This window comes from Mycteria americana, chromosome 1, assembly GCF_035582795.1.
Source record: "Mycteria americana isolate JAX WOST 10 ecotype Jacksonville Zoo and Gardens chromosome 1, USCA_MyAme_1.0, whole genome shotgun sequence".
In the NCBI taxonomy this organism is placed as follows: domain Eukaryota; kingdom Metazoa; phylum Chordata; class Aves; order Ciconiiformes; family Ciconiidae; genus Mycteria; species Mycteria americana.
This window is the reverse complement of record NC_134365.1, coordinates 84,908,098-84,920,717: the sequence shown is the minus strand read 5'-3', so window position 1 is coordinate 84,920,717 and position 12,620 is coordinate 84,908,098. Positions and strand designations below refer to the sequence as shown.

At 45.3% G+C, this 12,620-nt stretch overlaps 1 protein-coding gene across 1 annotated transcript in view; it reads left to right on the top strand.

Annotated features, from left to right (window-relative positions):
* Nucleotides 1–12,620, top strand: part of LOC142413114 (alpha-2-macroglobulin-like) — a 32,011-nt gene that overhangs the window by 3,053 nt on the left and 16,338 nt on the right. The window contains exons 3-16 of the mRNA XM_075509162.1: nt 144–303; nt 1,186–1,238; nt 1,769–1,789; nt 2,141–2,309; nt 3,585–3,669; nt 4,509–4,632; nt 5,914–6,028; nt 6,258–6,367; nt 6,883–7,041; nt 8,463–8,690; nt 9,031–9,094; nt 9,591–9,733; nt 11,601–11,750; nt 12,420–12,590. Of these exons, the coding sequence (XP_075365277.1) occupies nt 144–303; nt 1,186–1,238; nt 1,769–1,789; nt 2,141–2,309; nt 3,585–3,669; nt 4,509–4,632; nt 5,914–6,028; nt 6,258–6,367; nt 6,883–7,041; nt 8,463–8,690; nt 9,031–9,094; nt 9,591–9,733; nt 11,601–11,750; nt 12,420–12,590 (1,752 nt within the window). The remainder of the gene's footprint in view (nt 1–143; nt 304–1,185; nt 1,239–1,768; nt 1,790–2,140; nt 2,310–3,584; nt 3,670–4,508; nt 4,633–5,913; nt 6,029–6,257; nt 6,368–6,882; nt 7,042–8,462; nt 8,691–9,030; nt 9,095–9,590; nt 9,734–11,600; nt 11,751–12,419; nt 12,591–12,620) is intronic.

Below are 12,620 nucleotides of genomic sequence, written 5' to 3'. Positions count from 1 at the left end.
GTCTCTTGTTCCTGATGATAGTTTCCCTCACCTCTGTGTTGGGTCCATCAGGATTATATTAGATTTCTTACTTCATGAAGGCCAGTTCAGTTCAGGAAGCCTTTAAAGGGGGTCTGTAACATAGTTACCTTCTTACTCTCCAGCTTCCAAAATCAAATAGCCAGTCACCAGTCACGTTTGTCACTGTGACAGTGAATGGGGCAACACTGCAGTTCAGGAGCCGCAAGTCGGTGCTGGTCAAGAATTCTGAGAGCTTGGTCTTCGTCCAGACAGACAAACCCATCTACAAGCCCGGACAGACAGGTACTGCGGAAGGGGTGGAGATTTGTATTTGAAGCAAAATACATACTAAAACTGTTGGACTGTGCCAGCCTATTGTTGACTGCTTTCAGTGCGGGTCAAAACTGCAATCTGATGGCTGAGGCTTATGTTTTTAATGCTCCATGTGGAAACAATTTGGGGAACCTTAAGATACATGCATGTATCTGGGGCACCTGCACACACTTCCTCTGTTACTGGGGGCTCTGTTGTCGTGGTCCATGCAGTTAGGGTCCGTGTTAAAATCAGAGGAAGACTGGATATTTGTCCTATAGAGAACAGGGCCAAAATTCAGACTAAGTCATGAAATAGCTTTCAAAGTGGCAGCTGATTTTGCTCAATGAAGACAGAGAGAACTATATAAGCCATTTATTTCTTCTGGGCCATTGATCTCCTAAATTTGGCCTGGACAGGAACTAATGTCCTAAAAGAGACACTGAATTCTCTATCCATCCAGAGCCAACACAAACTTGCAGCCAAGTGCTGAAGTAATTCGCTTGCATTCATCCTTCCTAAGAAGTCAGCCTAGTTATAACAAAATTAGAAGACCCATGTGAATTCCAATGTAAAAATGTATCCTTGCAAAGTAGACAAAGGCAACTTAAATTTAACTTTGGTCCCAATTAATGACATTCTGATGCCCATGATCAGTAAGATGTTCACACTGCCATGGATTTGCTCTTAACATCCTCTTATTCATGTAATTTGTTACATGGGTAACCTTCTAGCATGACTTAGCTTTCTAGTGAATGGAATTTCTTTGGAAGAGAACAGCTCTGTTCTCTGTTGTACCATTTGTTTTTGCAACTGATGTTTTCTGGTTGGTGACTGCACTGTGAAACCTCACTGTCTGCCTTTCTCCATCAGTCCTGTTCAGAATTGTTTCTGTGGATAAAGACTTCCGTCCCTTGGACGAGGTGGTAAGTATGATACGTCCTTTTCACTAGTTATTTGGCCTTAAGTCATCTATATGGGGAAAGGGAGGAAAGAAGCATCTTTTGAGAAGAGGTCTCAGTACACTGAGATAGTTTGCAATTCCTGGGTTACCTCAGATCTTGTTAACAGGATCTGTTCTTCAAATTTCTGCATAAGGCTGCCTTCAGCGTTCTTGGAAAGGTTTGACAAATTGCAAATGAACGGTGCTGGTGCAAACACCTCAGCAGTGAGCAAATCTGCATTATCACAGTGTGCACCTGCTCTTATTGGTATTGCAGATCATACAGAGTTAGTAATTTCAGCTGACTTTTCTGCCTGAGAGAAGGGATTGCCCCCCCCCTTGATGTAGCTCAAAATGCTCTGTTGCTCCACACCAGGGACTTTCTTCCTTATCCCATTGGGTGATCAGCTTGTTCTGTGAAATGTGGTCATAGCCCTGGTCATTTGACTGTGCTGCTTGCACTCTGTCTAAATGTGCATTCTAAATATGCTGTTTCCTTTCTTCTCTTTCTAGTTTCCACTGGTCTATATTGAGGTATGTACAAACATTCAATTCATGTTCACATCTATCAATCACATGCAGCATAACTACCTCAAGATGATTCTTGTCTATTTTACTTATTAAGCAGGTCCATAACATTAATTTGAATATACAGAGCTTTAACTCGTATGGTGGCAACCATGTACTGTGGGCCCAGGTTACAGCTCCTTCTATTGTGCAGCCCTGGGCTCCCCACACAACTCTGCTAGTGCCCCCCACTCCTACCCTGCAGCTTCCTGAAACACTGGGGCTGGGCCTCCCCTCACTGCTTTTGCTAGTGCTTTTTAGTTCTCGTTGCAGACTCCCACTGTTCTCACAGTCTCCTTGTGGTCTCATTATCTGTAGGACCCAAAGAAAAACCGTCTGTACCAGTGGGCAAAGGCAGAGTTAAAGGGGGGGTTAATCCAGCTGTTCTTCAACCTCACCTCTGAACCTATGCAAGGGACCTACACAGTCGTGGCACAGAAGGCCTCTGGGAAGACAATTCAGCATCCTTTCTCTGTGGAGGAGTATGGTAACTGTCGCTGCAGTTTCAAGTTCCTAACAGCTAGTCCCGTGGGGCAGGAAAGCTTAAGTGAACAGGGTGGTAGATCTGACCAGGATGTCCAGCATGGCTGGAAGAATGTCTCTGTGTCCTCTCCCTCCCAAGCATCATCCCCTTCTAAGGAGTGATGACCAAAGCATTTGAGCAACCTGTCTCCTCTCCTCCCTAAGCCCCAGGCCATGCAGTGCAGCTCTTCTGACTGCCCACCTCAGCAAGGCTCCCATCAGGAGGAGCAAGTGTGCTTGGATCAGTTTATGCTGGCAACTACAAGTCTTACCTCCTTTCACAGGTGATTTAAGGCCACAGCCTCACCTCCAGCTGGCTACACACCTGTCAAGTGCCACGAGTCTGGGTCTCCCCTGCCTGAGGCCCAAAGTCTTGACCTTTTGGTGTAGTCTGGGGCTGTCTGTAAATTCAGATCTTGCCTGTCCTCCCCCACAAGCTAAGCCCATAGCTCACATTACACCTTAGTGCCTTAACCTCTCTCTGGTACTCTCACCCCTATGCCAGTTCCATCTGCTTGGCTAGAAAATGGTATCCCAATACACACCCATGCATGGTCGCAAAAAACATAGCTTCCCGCCCCAGCAAGCCAGCTGCAGCCCTTGTTACATGGTCTGACATGATCTGGCTCATGCAGCAGAGATGAGTTCTGGAAGATGAGTCTGGAAGTCCTTTGGCCTCTTTCAATTGCAAGACTGTTCCTGTGCCCTGAATCCCTCATAGTTCTCTCAAGACAGTCACCATCCACTTCCCCTCCTGCAGCTGGGTTTGGATGTGATGTCACCCTGTGCTAAGTCACCAGGGAAGCTATGGGGTCTTCCTATTTTGCAAATTGGAAAGACCTATGTGCTTTGGAAATGCGGAGATCAGGCTGCAGTCCCAGCTCTGTGTGTTTGTGGGAGACCTCTATTGACTTAGCTCTCTATTTTACTGTATCCTACTGCTGTGGGACTGATAACCCATGTGTTATCCAAGAAGCTGCTGTATTTTGATAGCTGGTATAATAAACCTGTCTTCTTACCTGGCACCAGTAGCTGGTGCCTCTTACCAGTAGTTGGCTGAGTGCCTGTGGTTTTCACTGACTTCAGTGGGATGTGCAGGTGACAGAAGCCTCTAAAATCTGACCATTTAGATGCAAAAGGCTTTCAGGACATTTGTAAGAATAGCCTTTGAGCAGCCTTCATGTCTCATTCTTATGTTATTCCCCACCACATAGACTGTTTTCCTTTGGTTCTGCTGCAGTTCTGCCAAAATTCGAAGTAACAGTGAAAATGCCCAAGGTGATCACCATTCTTGATGAGAAGCTGAAGGTGACAGTTTGTGGTCTGTGAGTGTCATTCTTTCCGTCCTTCTTGGTTTCAGGTTTTTCTTCAGCTGCTGCTGAAAGTCCAGTTGGGAGAGTGAGATATGATACTTCATTATATTTCTCAATCCTTTTGGGGTCCCAGGACCAAACAGACTACATCTACCATTAGACAAAAGGCAACAATTATTGCTTGGGGCACTTTGCATGTAACATGTATAAACATATTGTTCTGGGTTTTGGGAGGGGTTTTTTTTTGCATATTTTTTGAGTCATAGAGGATTTAAGACCAGCTGCAGTGCTAGGGAAGAGGTCTTCAGTTTAGTTTACCTGGGAATGATGTTTTAACTGTGGCTTCTGCTTGTCATTGCTGAGAGGAAACCATAAGTGATGTAGCTGCCCTCTTTCCTTTGGGCTGCCTCATTCAATTCTGCATGGCATCCTGCAGGGAGAGCCATGACTTGGGCTGAAGAACAAGCCAAAAGACCCAGAGCACATGTATAGACAAACCAGTTCCATCAGAATTGGGTGGTGGGGTAGATACTTGCAACATGTTCTCCAAGGTGAGGGGTACTCTCAACTAAATCAGCATTAGGGTAAATGATTTCTGCAGACTTCTGTGTTATTCCCAGGGATGCAATCAGGATTATAAGATTCAGTGCTCCTGCCCCCGTTGCCAAGCTTGATGCTAAAATGTTACCAAATTTCTTTCTGCTTTTTATTTCCTGTGATGACCCTGCTGTGTCCTGGAGGCAGCTCTAGGGAAAGAGTCCTGGCTCCACTGGGGGTGAACTAGTCATTTTTCTCCATCCCTCTTACATTCCTAATGGCTCTGTTTTTCTTTCAATCCTCCCTGCTGGTAGATACACATTTGGGAAGCCTGTTCCTGGCCTCGTGAGCTTCCGTGTCTGCCGGAATTTTGAACACGCAGCCACCGCCTGCTATGGTGAAGAGGCTAAGGCAGTGTGCGACGAGTTCTCTGGACAGGTGAGTCATGATTACTCTTGTGGGTAGAGTATTAGGAGAAAGTGTGGGTTATTGAGCATGCCTTGTAGGCACAGGCTTGCTCTGATGGAGTATATACAAGCATGAGTGTGAAGAGGGGAGAGACTCCATGTATTTTAAAGAAGCCTGAAGAAGGAGAGAAGATTGAGTGCAAGATGAAATGTGAAAGGTAAAAATAGGGGGAAGGTCTGTGCAGTAAGAAAGATGTGTGTAGAGGCAAGAAGCTGATGGATAAGGAAGAGATTAAAGAAACAAAAAGAAGGTCAGATGGAGTGTAGAGAGGTATAAGATGTATAAGAGAGAAGTGAGATAGAAAAGGCATGAGTGATGAGAGCACAGCTGGAGCTGGCTTACACTAGAGAGAGTATGTGGGTCAGAAGTTGGTGTTAGAAGCAGGAAAGGAGCAGAAACCAGGGGAGGGGTGATGCAGTTTGAGCAAGAAGGAAAGGAATATGGATTTAGCAGCAGTGGTTAAGACAGACAGAAAAAAAGTATCACTTTTTTTCACTCTTCAGACTGGCAAGTCTACAAGAGCAAAACTGAATGGTGTTTGGAACATGAACAGGTGCAACAGTGCTAGCTTAACTGACAGAAGCTGGGGTAATAGCAATTGTGGAAATATGCCAAGACAAGAAAGCAAACAGAAGACATGCTTATGGTCCTTGGGGTCTGCTACAGTATGATCCCCACAATTGCCTCTGCCACTGCTGTTGTTACCCATGCTAAAAGAAAATATGAACACTGCAGTGCTAACCTCTGTTCCAGGCATCTCTTCCCTTTTCTGTGGAGACCTGCCTTGTACATGAAGATGCTGAAGAGAGGTGGCAAGCTTTGGAAATACTTTTCTTTCTACACATACATGGGCTGTGGTTTATGTATCACTCATACGGCTTGTGCATTTCAAGTCAGCAGCTATATTCTCATGTGCCTGATGCCTGGCAAACAATTCCTGTGTGGCATACACTTGAATAATTCCGTATGCTTTTGTATCAAGTGTTTGGAATTTCAGACTTCACACATACATACACAAAAATGTTCTAGGTTGCAAACTCTTTGCTCTGATGTTGCTGCAAGTACTTCAAAATGCTCCTTGCCAAGTTATTTATGTGCTTTTCCAGTTTTGATAAAAACAACAGAGGGAATGATCTGTGAGGTTGTGGGCTTCTCTTCCAGTTGAGAGCAACACGCAGTGATGGATTCATTAAGTTGAATAAACATTATATAAATGAGACTATAATGATCTTGTTTGTTTTCCTCCAACAGACAGACAACTATGGCTGCATTTCTGAAATGGTAAAGACCAAGTTATTCCAGCTCAAGAGAAGTGGATATGAGAATAAGCTCCATGTGGAGGCTAAAATTAAAGAGGAGGAGACAGGTATGAATCATCTGGATTGAAGAGCCATGCAATAAGACCAGGAGAGACCAGCAGAGGGGCCTGCCAAGTAGGAATGAGGGAGAAAAGCAGAACTTGCTTTTCTGGAATCCTAAAGTTTTCCTACCTGGAGGCCAGGAGCATCAACAAAATTGCTTGTGCAGCAAAGGAGGGAGTAAAAGTAATTCTTGTCAGGCAGAGGCAAATTAATTCTTTGTGCTTCTTCCTGCAGGAGTGGAGTTGACTGGAACAAGCTTCTCTGAGATCACAACCACCATTAGCAAAATCACCTTTGAGCATTCAGACTCCCACTACAAACCCGGAATCCCCTTCTTTGGGCAGGTAGGGAAACGGTGAGAATGGAATGCTGTGAGTGCCAAACGATCATGCTGCTGAACCTCCTGGACAGATACATGCCCCGCTCTGCAAAGATGCTGGACTTCAGTGCTGCTAATCCCTGTGGGCCTCCTCTCCCCTTGCAGGCTCTCAAACCAGGAAACATCAGCTGAGGGCACAGCCGTTATTCTGCTTACCCCTCTGTCCTTGCGCTTCTGCTTCTCCAGTCAAGTAAAATTCTGTTTTTCCAGTCTCCTGTTTAATAGGAGGCCTAAGGGGTATGAGTGCATGTCAATCTCCACGTCTACTCCTCTGACCCAGAGGTGGAGATAAAGCGCCAAAGAAATAAGATTCAGAAAGTTTGCAGCTCTCTCTGAAAGAGATAGATGATTCACATGTAAAGTGCAGTGGAGGCTTCCTTGTCTGACATGAGCCCAACATCCTTAGCTTGGTGGTCTATCAGTCTGTTCAGATGACAGGCATTCCTCTCTTTCTATACTGTACTGGTTTTGCTCTTCCAGGTGAAACTAGTGGATGGGTCTGGTGCTCCAATCGCCAATGAAACTGTGAGGATTTCTTTTCAAGGAGGCCAGGAAACCAACTACACAACAAATGAAGAGGGCAGGGCATGGTTTGCCCTGAACACTTCCACGTTGTACTTCGATTCTGTTGGAATTAGGGTGAGTCCTGCGGGCAGAGGAGGTGATGAAGTGACCCACAGGCCTGGAAGGGGAGTACCTCTGAAGTTTCTACTATATATGCAAAAGCACTTAGGTTCTTGTTACTGGTTGTTTGTGCCAACCTTGACATCAATGTGGTGGAAATAGCCATACAACAAACCAGGTTGCCGTGGCACAATTGCACTTAGCTTGTAAGTATTTGATTTCTGCTTGGCAATAGCAATATAGCGTTAGAAGAAACATCAAGATATCATAATAGTCCATTCTGCTCCAAGGGATCACCAGCCCTACCTAGACAAATCTGTTTTAAGGGTGGGTCTAACTCCAATGGTGGAGTGCTGCTACTGCTTCACTGTCTTTTCAATTAAATGATTTCCCAAGTATCTCATCTAAATATCCTTTGTGGACAGTTAAGGCAGTCTGCAGCTCTCAGGGTTTAATTTAGCATTCCGAGTTTCTAAGCTGTCCTCCTTATTTTTTTCTTTTTTTTTCTTTTTCCTGCCATAAAGAGAAAAAGAGTATGAACCGTTCACAGAAATTCTCTCCCTGGTGTGGAATTTGTTTATGTGGGAAAAATAAGTGCTGCTGAGCATCCTTTTGTTAGTGGAAAATGCAGTATGTGTGTAATAAGCACATTTCATAATATCTCACCCTGGAATAGGGCAGATTGTCTACAATTATATTTGCTCTTCTCCCTACAGTTCTCTTGTCAAAGATTAAAACCATTAAAAATTATCCAGAAGCCACCACTAGATGCTTGAAGTTTTCAGAATTTTGCAGGGTAAAGAAAAGGCAAGAATTCCCAAGTATAGTGAGAAAGACAAGGAAATAAGGGCATGTGAGGCACATGAAATGCTGAAGTAACACCCTTCTAAATGTGAAGTATCTTCCCCTTGCTCTCATTTTTAAGAAGACCTGGATTCTCTCAGCTCCTGAACTTGATATTCAATTTAGGTTTTGAATTCTCAGGTGGAGACTTTTCCTCCTTTTCCATAGCATCCTTAGCTTTATCTTGGCACTAGTAATCTCTGACCTGAATGGCACTATCCCTTCTCCAGCACCAATAATAAGAAGAAAAATGAAAATCAGCTTCCCTTCTCTTTAAACTAACAGGATGTTAGAGAGCGCAAAGTATTAGGGTAAAGAGCCCTTGAGGTGATACTAATAGTAAACAAACAACTGATATGATTCAGCTTGTTTGAGACAAACTCCAGCTTCTCTAGGAGTGAGATCATTTCCAATGATTTGCTAAGGATACCACCACCCTACCTTGCATCTTCCAAACTCACAGGGGTTTTTTGTAGACTACCTTGTTGCTTAAATACAAAAAATACCAAACCTTTAATACTAGGCCATGAATTTTGGCTCCAGTTCAGCCACCTGTGTTTGAGGATCTATGTGTGTATTTTCTCCTTTTCCAGGCAACTCATAAAGTACACCCCTACTGCTATGACCGTTCCTGGGTTGTTCCATATTATGAAACAGGCTATCTCCAACTAAAGCGCTTCTACTCTCCTAGTAGTAGCTTCCTCAAAATTGAGCCCATGTCTGAGATGCTGAGCTGCGGCTCCTCCGCAGAGGTCCGGGTGCACTATATCCTTACTCCAGAGGCCATAGGAGAGCAGAAGAAAATCATCTTTTACTACCTGGTAAGCTCGCACCTGCCATACAGTGAGGTTGTCACGGGTAATTGTAGCGGAGCTGGAGATGGAAATTACCGTTTGTGGCAGCAGGCTTTAAACACTTTCCCATCATCCTTCATATGTTCTTTTCCCACAAAAAGGAGGGTCTGTCTTAGGAGCAGAAGAGTAAGGATGTCCCAGTGTCCCCTGGGTGAGCACTGGGATTCTGCTACAGGGAGGCATAGAGCAGCTGAGCAGGGTGCGAGCAGCAGACATGCAGCTCAGTTGCTCTCCTCTCAGGTTCCCCCTCTTTAAGGTTTGGCTCATGCATAACCTCAATCACAGCATGGTTTCTCTTTCCATTCAGGTGATGGCCAAGGGAATCGTTAAGCAAGCAGGCACCCACATTCTGGATTTGGACCAGGGAAGTGGTGAGTTCCTCTCCCCTGCCAAATTGTCGCTGTCCTGGGAGGCTAGGCAACTGTTGCAGACATACAGGCTGCTTCCATATAAATGCAGGGATCCACATCTCCATGTCCTCTAAAATATAGGAAGAGTTTGAGCTTTCTTTTCTCTGCCTTTATTTAGGCTTTGCACAGATTTGCTCTAATCCCCTGTGCTAGCTGTCTTTATTCTGACACTGCATTTCTGGGGCTCCAGTGCTCCTAGGAGACACAGACTGATAGTCTGTTTTTAGAAGCTGAACCAAAATTCAGCATGCTTATGCACTGGAAGACAGGACTTGAAAGAAGCCTTTTCAGTCAGACAGTGAGACACATCTCTGTGAGCACCTATTCATCCCACTTGGAGGCCTGGAGTTTCACCATGGCTAGGATGAAGTTCAGCATGAAGTCAAACCTAGAATTCTGACTGCTCCAGGAGCAGGTTTCCTGTACCTTAACTTTTTGCTCTTGTTTTGTTTGCTAGCCAATGGGGTCTTCTTGCTACAGCTGCCTGTACAAGCTGATATTGCTCCAGTGGCCCAAGTGCTTGTTTATACCACTGCTCCCAGCAGGGAGGTGATTGCTGATTCAACCAGGTTCAATGTAGAAAAGTGTTTCAGCAATAAGGTAAGTGTCTACTTCTTGAAGGAGCAGCCATCAGACTCCAGCGTGGCCAAGCTCATTTATTTAGATTTAGCCTGTCTGAGCTCATTTGTTCAGATTTGCTAACACTGGACAAGCCACCTATCAATTGTTCTAGATAGCTTCACTGCTTACTGGTTTGTGCTAGCTTGGAGGAGATCAACTGTTGGAAAAGAGGCGCTAGCAGGGACTACACTGATAAAACCCCTCTTAGCAACTAGTTGCAGCCACTGAGCTCACAGATGGTCCTGGGTAAGAAAAAGGGAGGCCGCATGTCTTATGTCATACTGCAACCCATGTATTTCACTCCATTTCCCACAAACTCATCCCAGCAATGAGGTGGCTGCTTGTGTGGTCACAGGGCAAAAATAAAACACACACAGCCCCAATCCAGTGGGTGAAGCTAATACTTGTCAGATCTTTCAAATCCTGTACATCTTATCCTGTAATTTTAATTTCTGTTGTATGTAAATGGAGATAAACCTTGCCTGAACCTGCTGAGCAATGCACAGTGGTGCTTCAATAGTAATGGTGAGACTCAAAGAGTGCAGAAAAATGAAGCCTTCTTTCTGTGAGCATGCGGACCATTGTTCTCTTATAGCCCCACATATTCCTTATGCAGAAGAGAAGACTGATGTATGAGCAGCCCTAAGAAAAGAACCACCTCAAAAATTGCCATCGGGACTTCAGGATAGTAGACAGGACACTGCTAAAGGCAGTCCCTTGTCCTGCTAAAAGCCAAGTTAAATGAGTTCTTGAGACTGGTGTCACTGTAGGAGCTTAGTCACCTGAATTTTGTTCATATATTAAAGTTCATACTATGCACTGCATTAAGGTCTGGGTGCAAGCCAAGTGCCAAGTGATTTACATGCTTAGATACTGCTTTCCTCTCTGAAAGCATCCTGAATTCAAAGCTGTTGTCAGACTGGATAGGACAGACTTTGGCCTATCTCTATGCTAGACAGTTCTTCTAGTAGTAAGCTTGCTACAGCCCTTGTTCTGCCATTTCCTGAAGACTATTGTTTTTGCAGTCTCAAGACTGTAAGTCCACCCTGCGAGAGGTGGAGGGTGGCAGCAGAAGGCACACTGTGGTCTGGTTGGGACATGAGGGAGACTGGCTGCTTTGTCAGGCAACACGTTTACTCTGAGGATGCTTTGACCGTTGCATGTTAGGGGAGGGTTAGTACGGCTGAGGAGAGGGAAGATTTATGCAAGTCAGCCATCTTATTACAAAATCATGTGACATGGTGATGACAACAACTTCTGCTAGCAAGAACTTCCAGGGCAGAGGTTGGTAGGGGGTCATTAGAGTTGTGAGTTAGGTTTTGGGGAAGGCGTACAAGTCTGGCAGGCCTCAACCAACAGGCCAGTTCTTCAGAATCATTACCAGCCAGCAGATATTGCAGTATTGCTCCAGGGCATCGCTGCTTCTCGTGTTACTAAAGAATCTGGTAAGCAAGGTCTTTGCAAGCCTGTTTTCTCTCCGCATACAATATCTGGGTGCAGTACAGGGACTGGACCTGGTTCAAGACCATACCCAGCTGCCTGAAGAGATCTAGCCACTATGTGGGATTTTCTCATCACACTCACAGTGGCCATAAAACCCAAAACTGCCTTAAAAGTTTTATGAGCAATTGTGATGGTGGAATTTGCCAAGAACTGTTAGTGCTGATTCCTCTGGCACTGCAGGAAGGAATCTCAGCTCTGCAGTAGCACTGAGGGAGTGTATGGGGGGGTGGGTGTGTGTGCATGCGTATGTGGGCTTTGTCAGGTTGGAACTGATGCACTCAACTGAAGGGAAAAGTCCTGCAAGGGTAGGGCATCTGTGACGTAGCTTTTCCTATGGCTACAGGTGGACTTGCGCTTCTCTCCTTCTGAAGGCCTGCCTTCTTCTGATGCTCACTTGCTGTTCAGAGCCTCCCCGAACTCCCTCTGCGCTGTCCGTGCTGTGGACAAGAGCGTTCTCCTCATGAAGCCAGAAGCTGACCTGTCACCCAGCTCTGTAAGTGCTTAGTCTGTGGAGCAACTCGGAGCCTGGTCAGAGCAAGTGCAGCCCAGTGCTGGGGTGGAAACAGTGAACAGTCCCTCTTATCAGTGCTGACACAGGAAAGCTGCCCTGTGCTGTTTCTTGTTTTCCTTCAGTTGGCAAAAAGATGAGAACTGGGCAGCAGCTGTTTCTTAGGGGTTTTGTGCAACTGTAGGGATGGCAATTAGGAAGCTCTTTTAAGGTGACTGCTTCTCTTGGCCAGAGCCAAACACTGTTGTGAGTTTGATGATGATTTTTCAGTTATTCTCTCCAGCCATGAATTAATTTTCTTGGAGTAGCATCTGGAAGTGTCAGAGAGTTTATTCACCTCATGCCAAGCAGCAAATGACAATCCTTGAGTAGGGACAAAGGACTGCAGGTGGGCTGGCCAGTGTCATTTTTTATATATTTGAGCCATAATAACCAGAGTAACATGATGTCCATAACAAAAGAGGCAGTATCTCCAAATTTGGATCTCTTTTTTGACTCCCAAATACCCATTGCTCCCACGACAGGGAGGACCATGGCAATTTGGACGTACGTGCAGGTGATGTGACTGCTATGGTGCTTGCATCCAACTCCCTCAGTTGTGTTTTGTGACAGCGGACACTGAAAATGCCAAATACCCTGGCTCTTTCTGCCTAGGTGTATAGCTTGCTGCCAGTAAAGGAATTGCATGACTATCACCATGGTTCAGACGTGCTCTTGGAGGAGCCCCTGGAGAATTGCATCCCCTTGAAGAAGATAGTTCTGAATGGGATCACCTATTCTCCAGTAGTGGAGACGGATGAAGAGGACGCTTACAGCATCCTAAAGGTATAGCCCTCTTGCATGGTTATGGCGTGG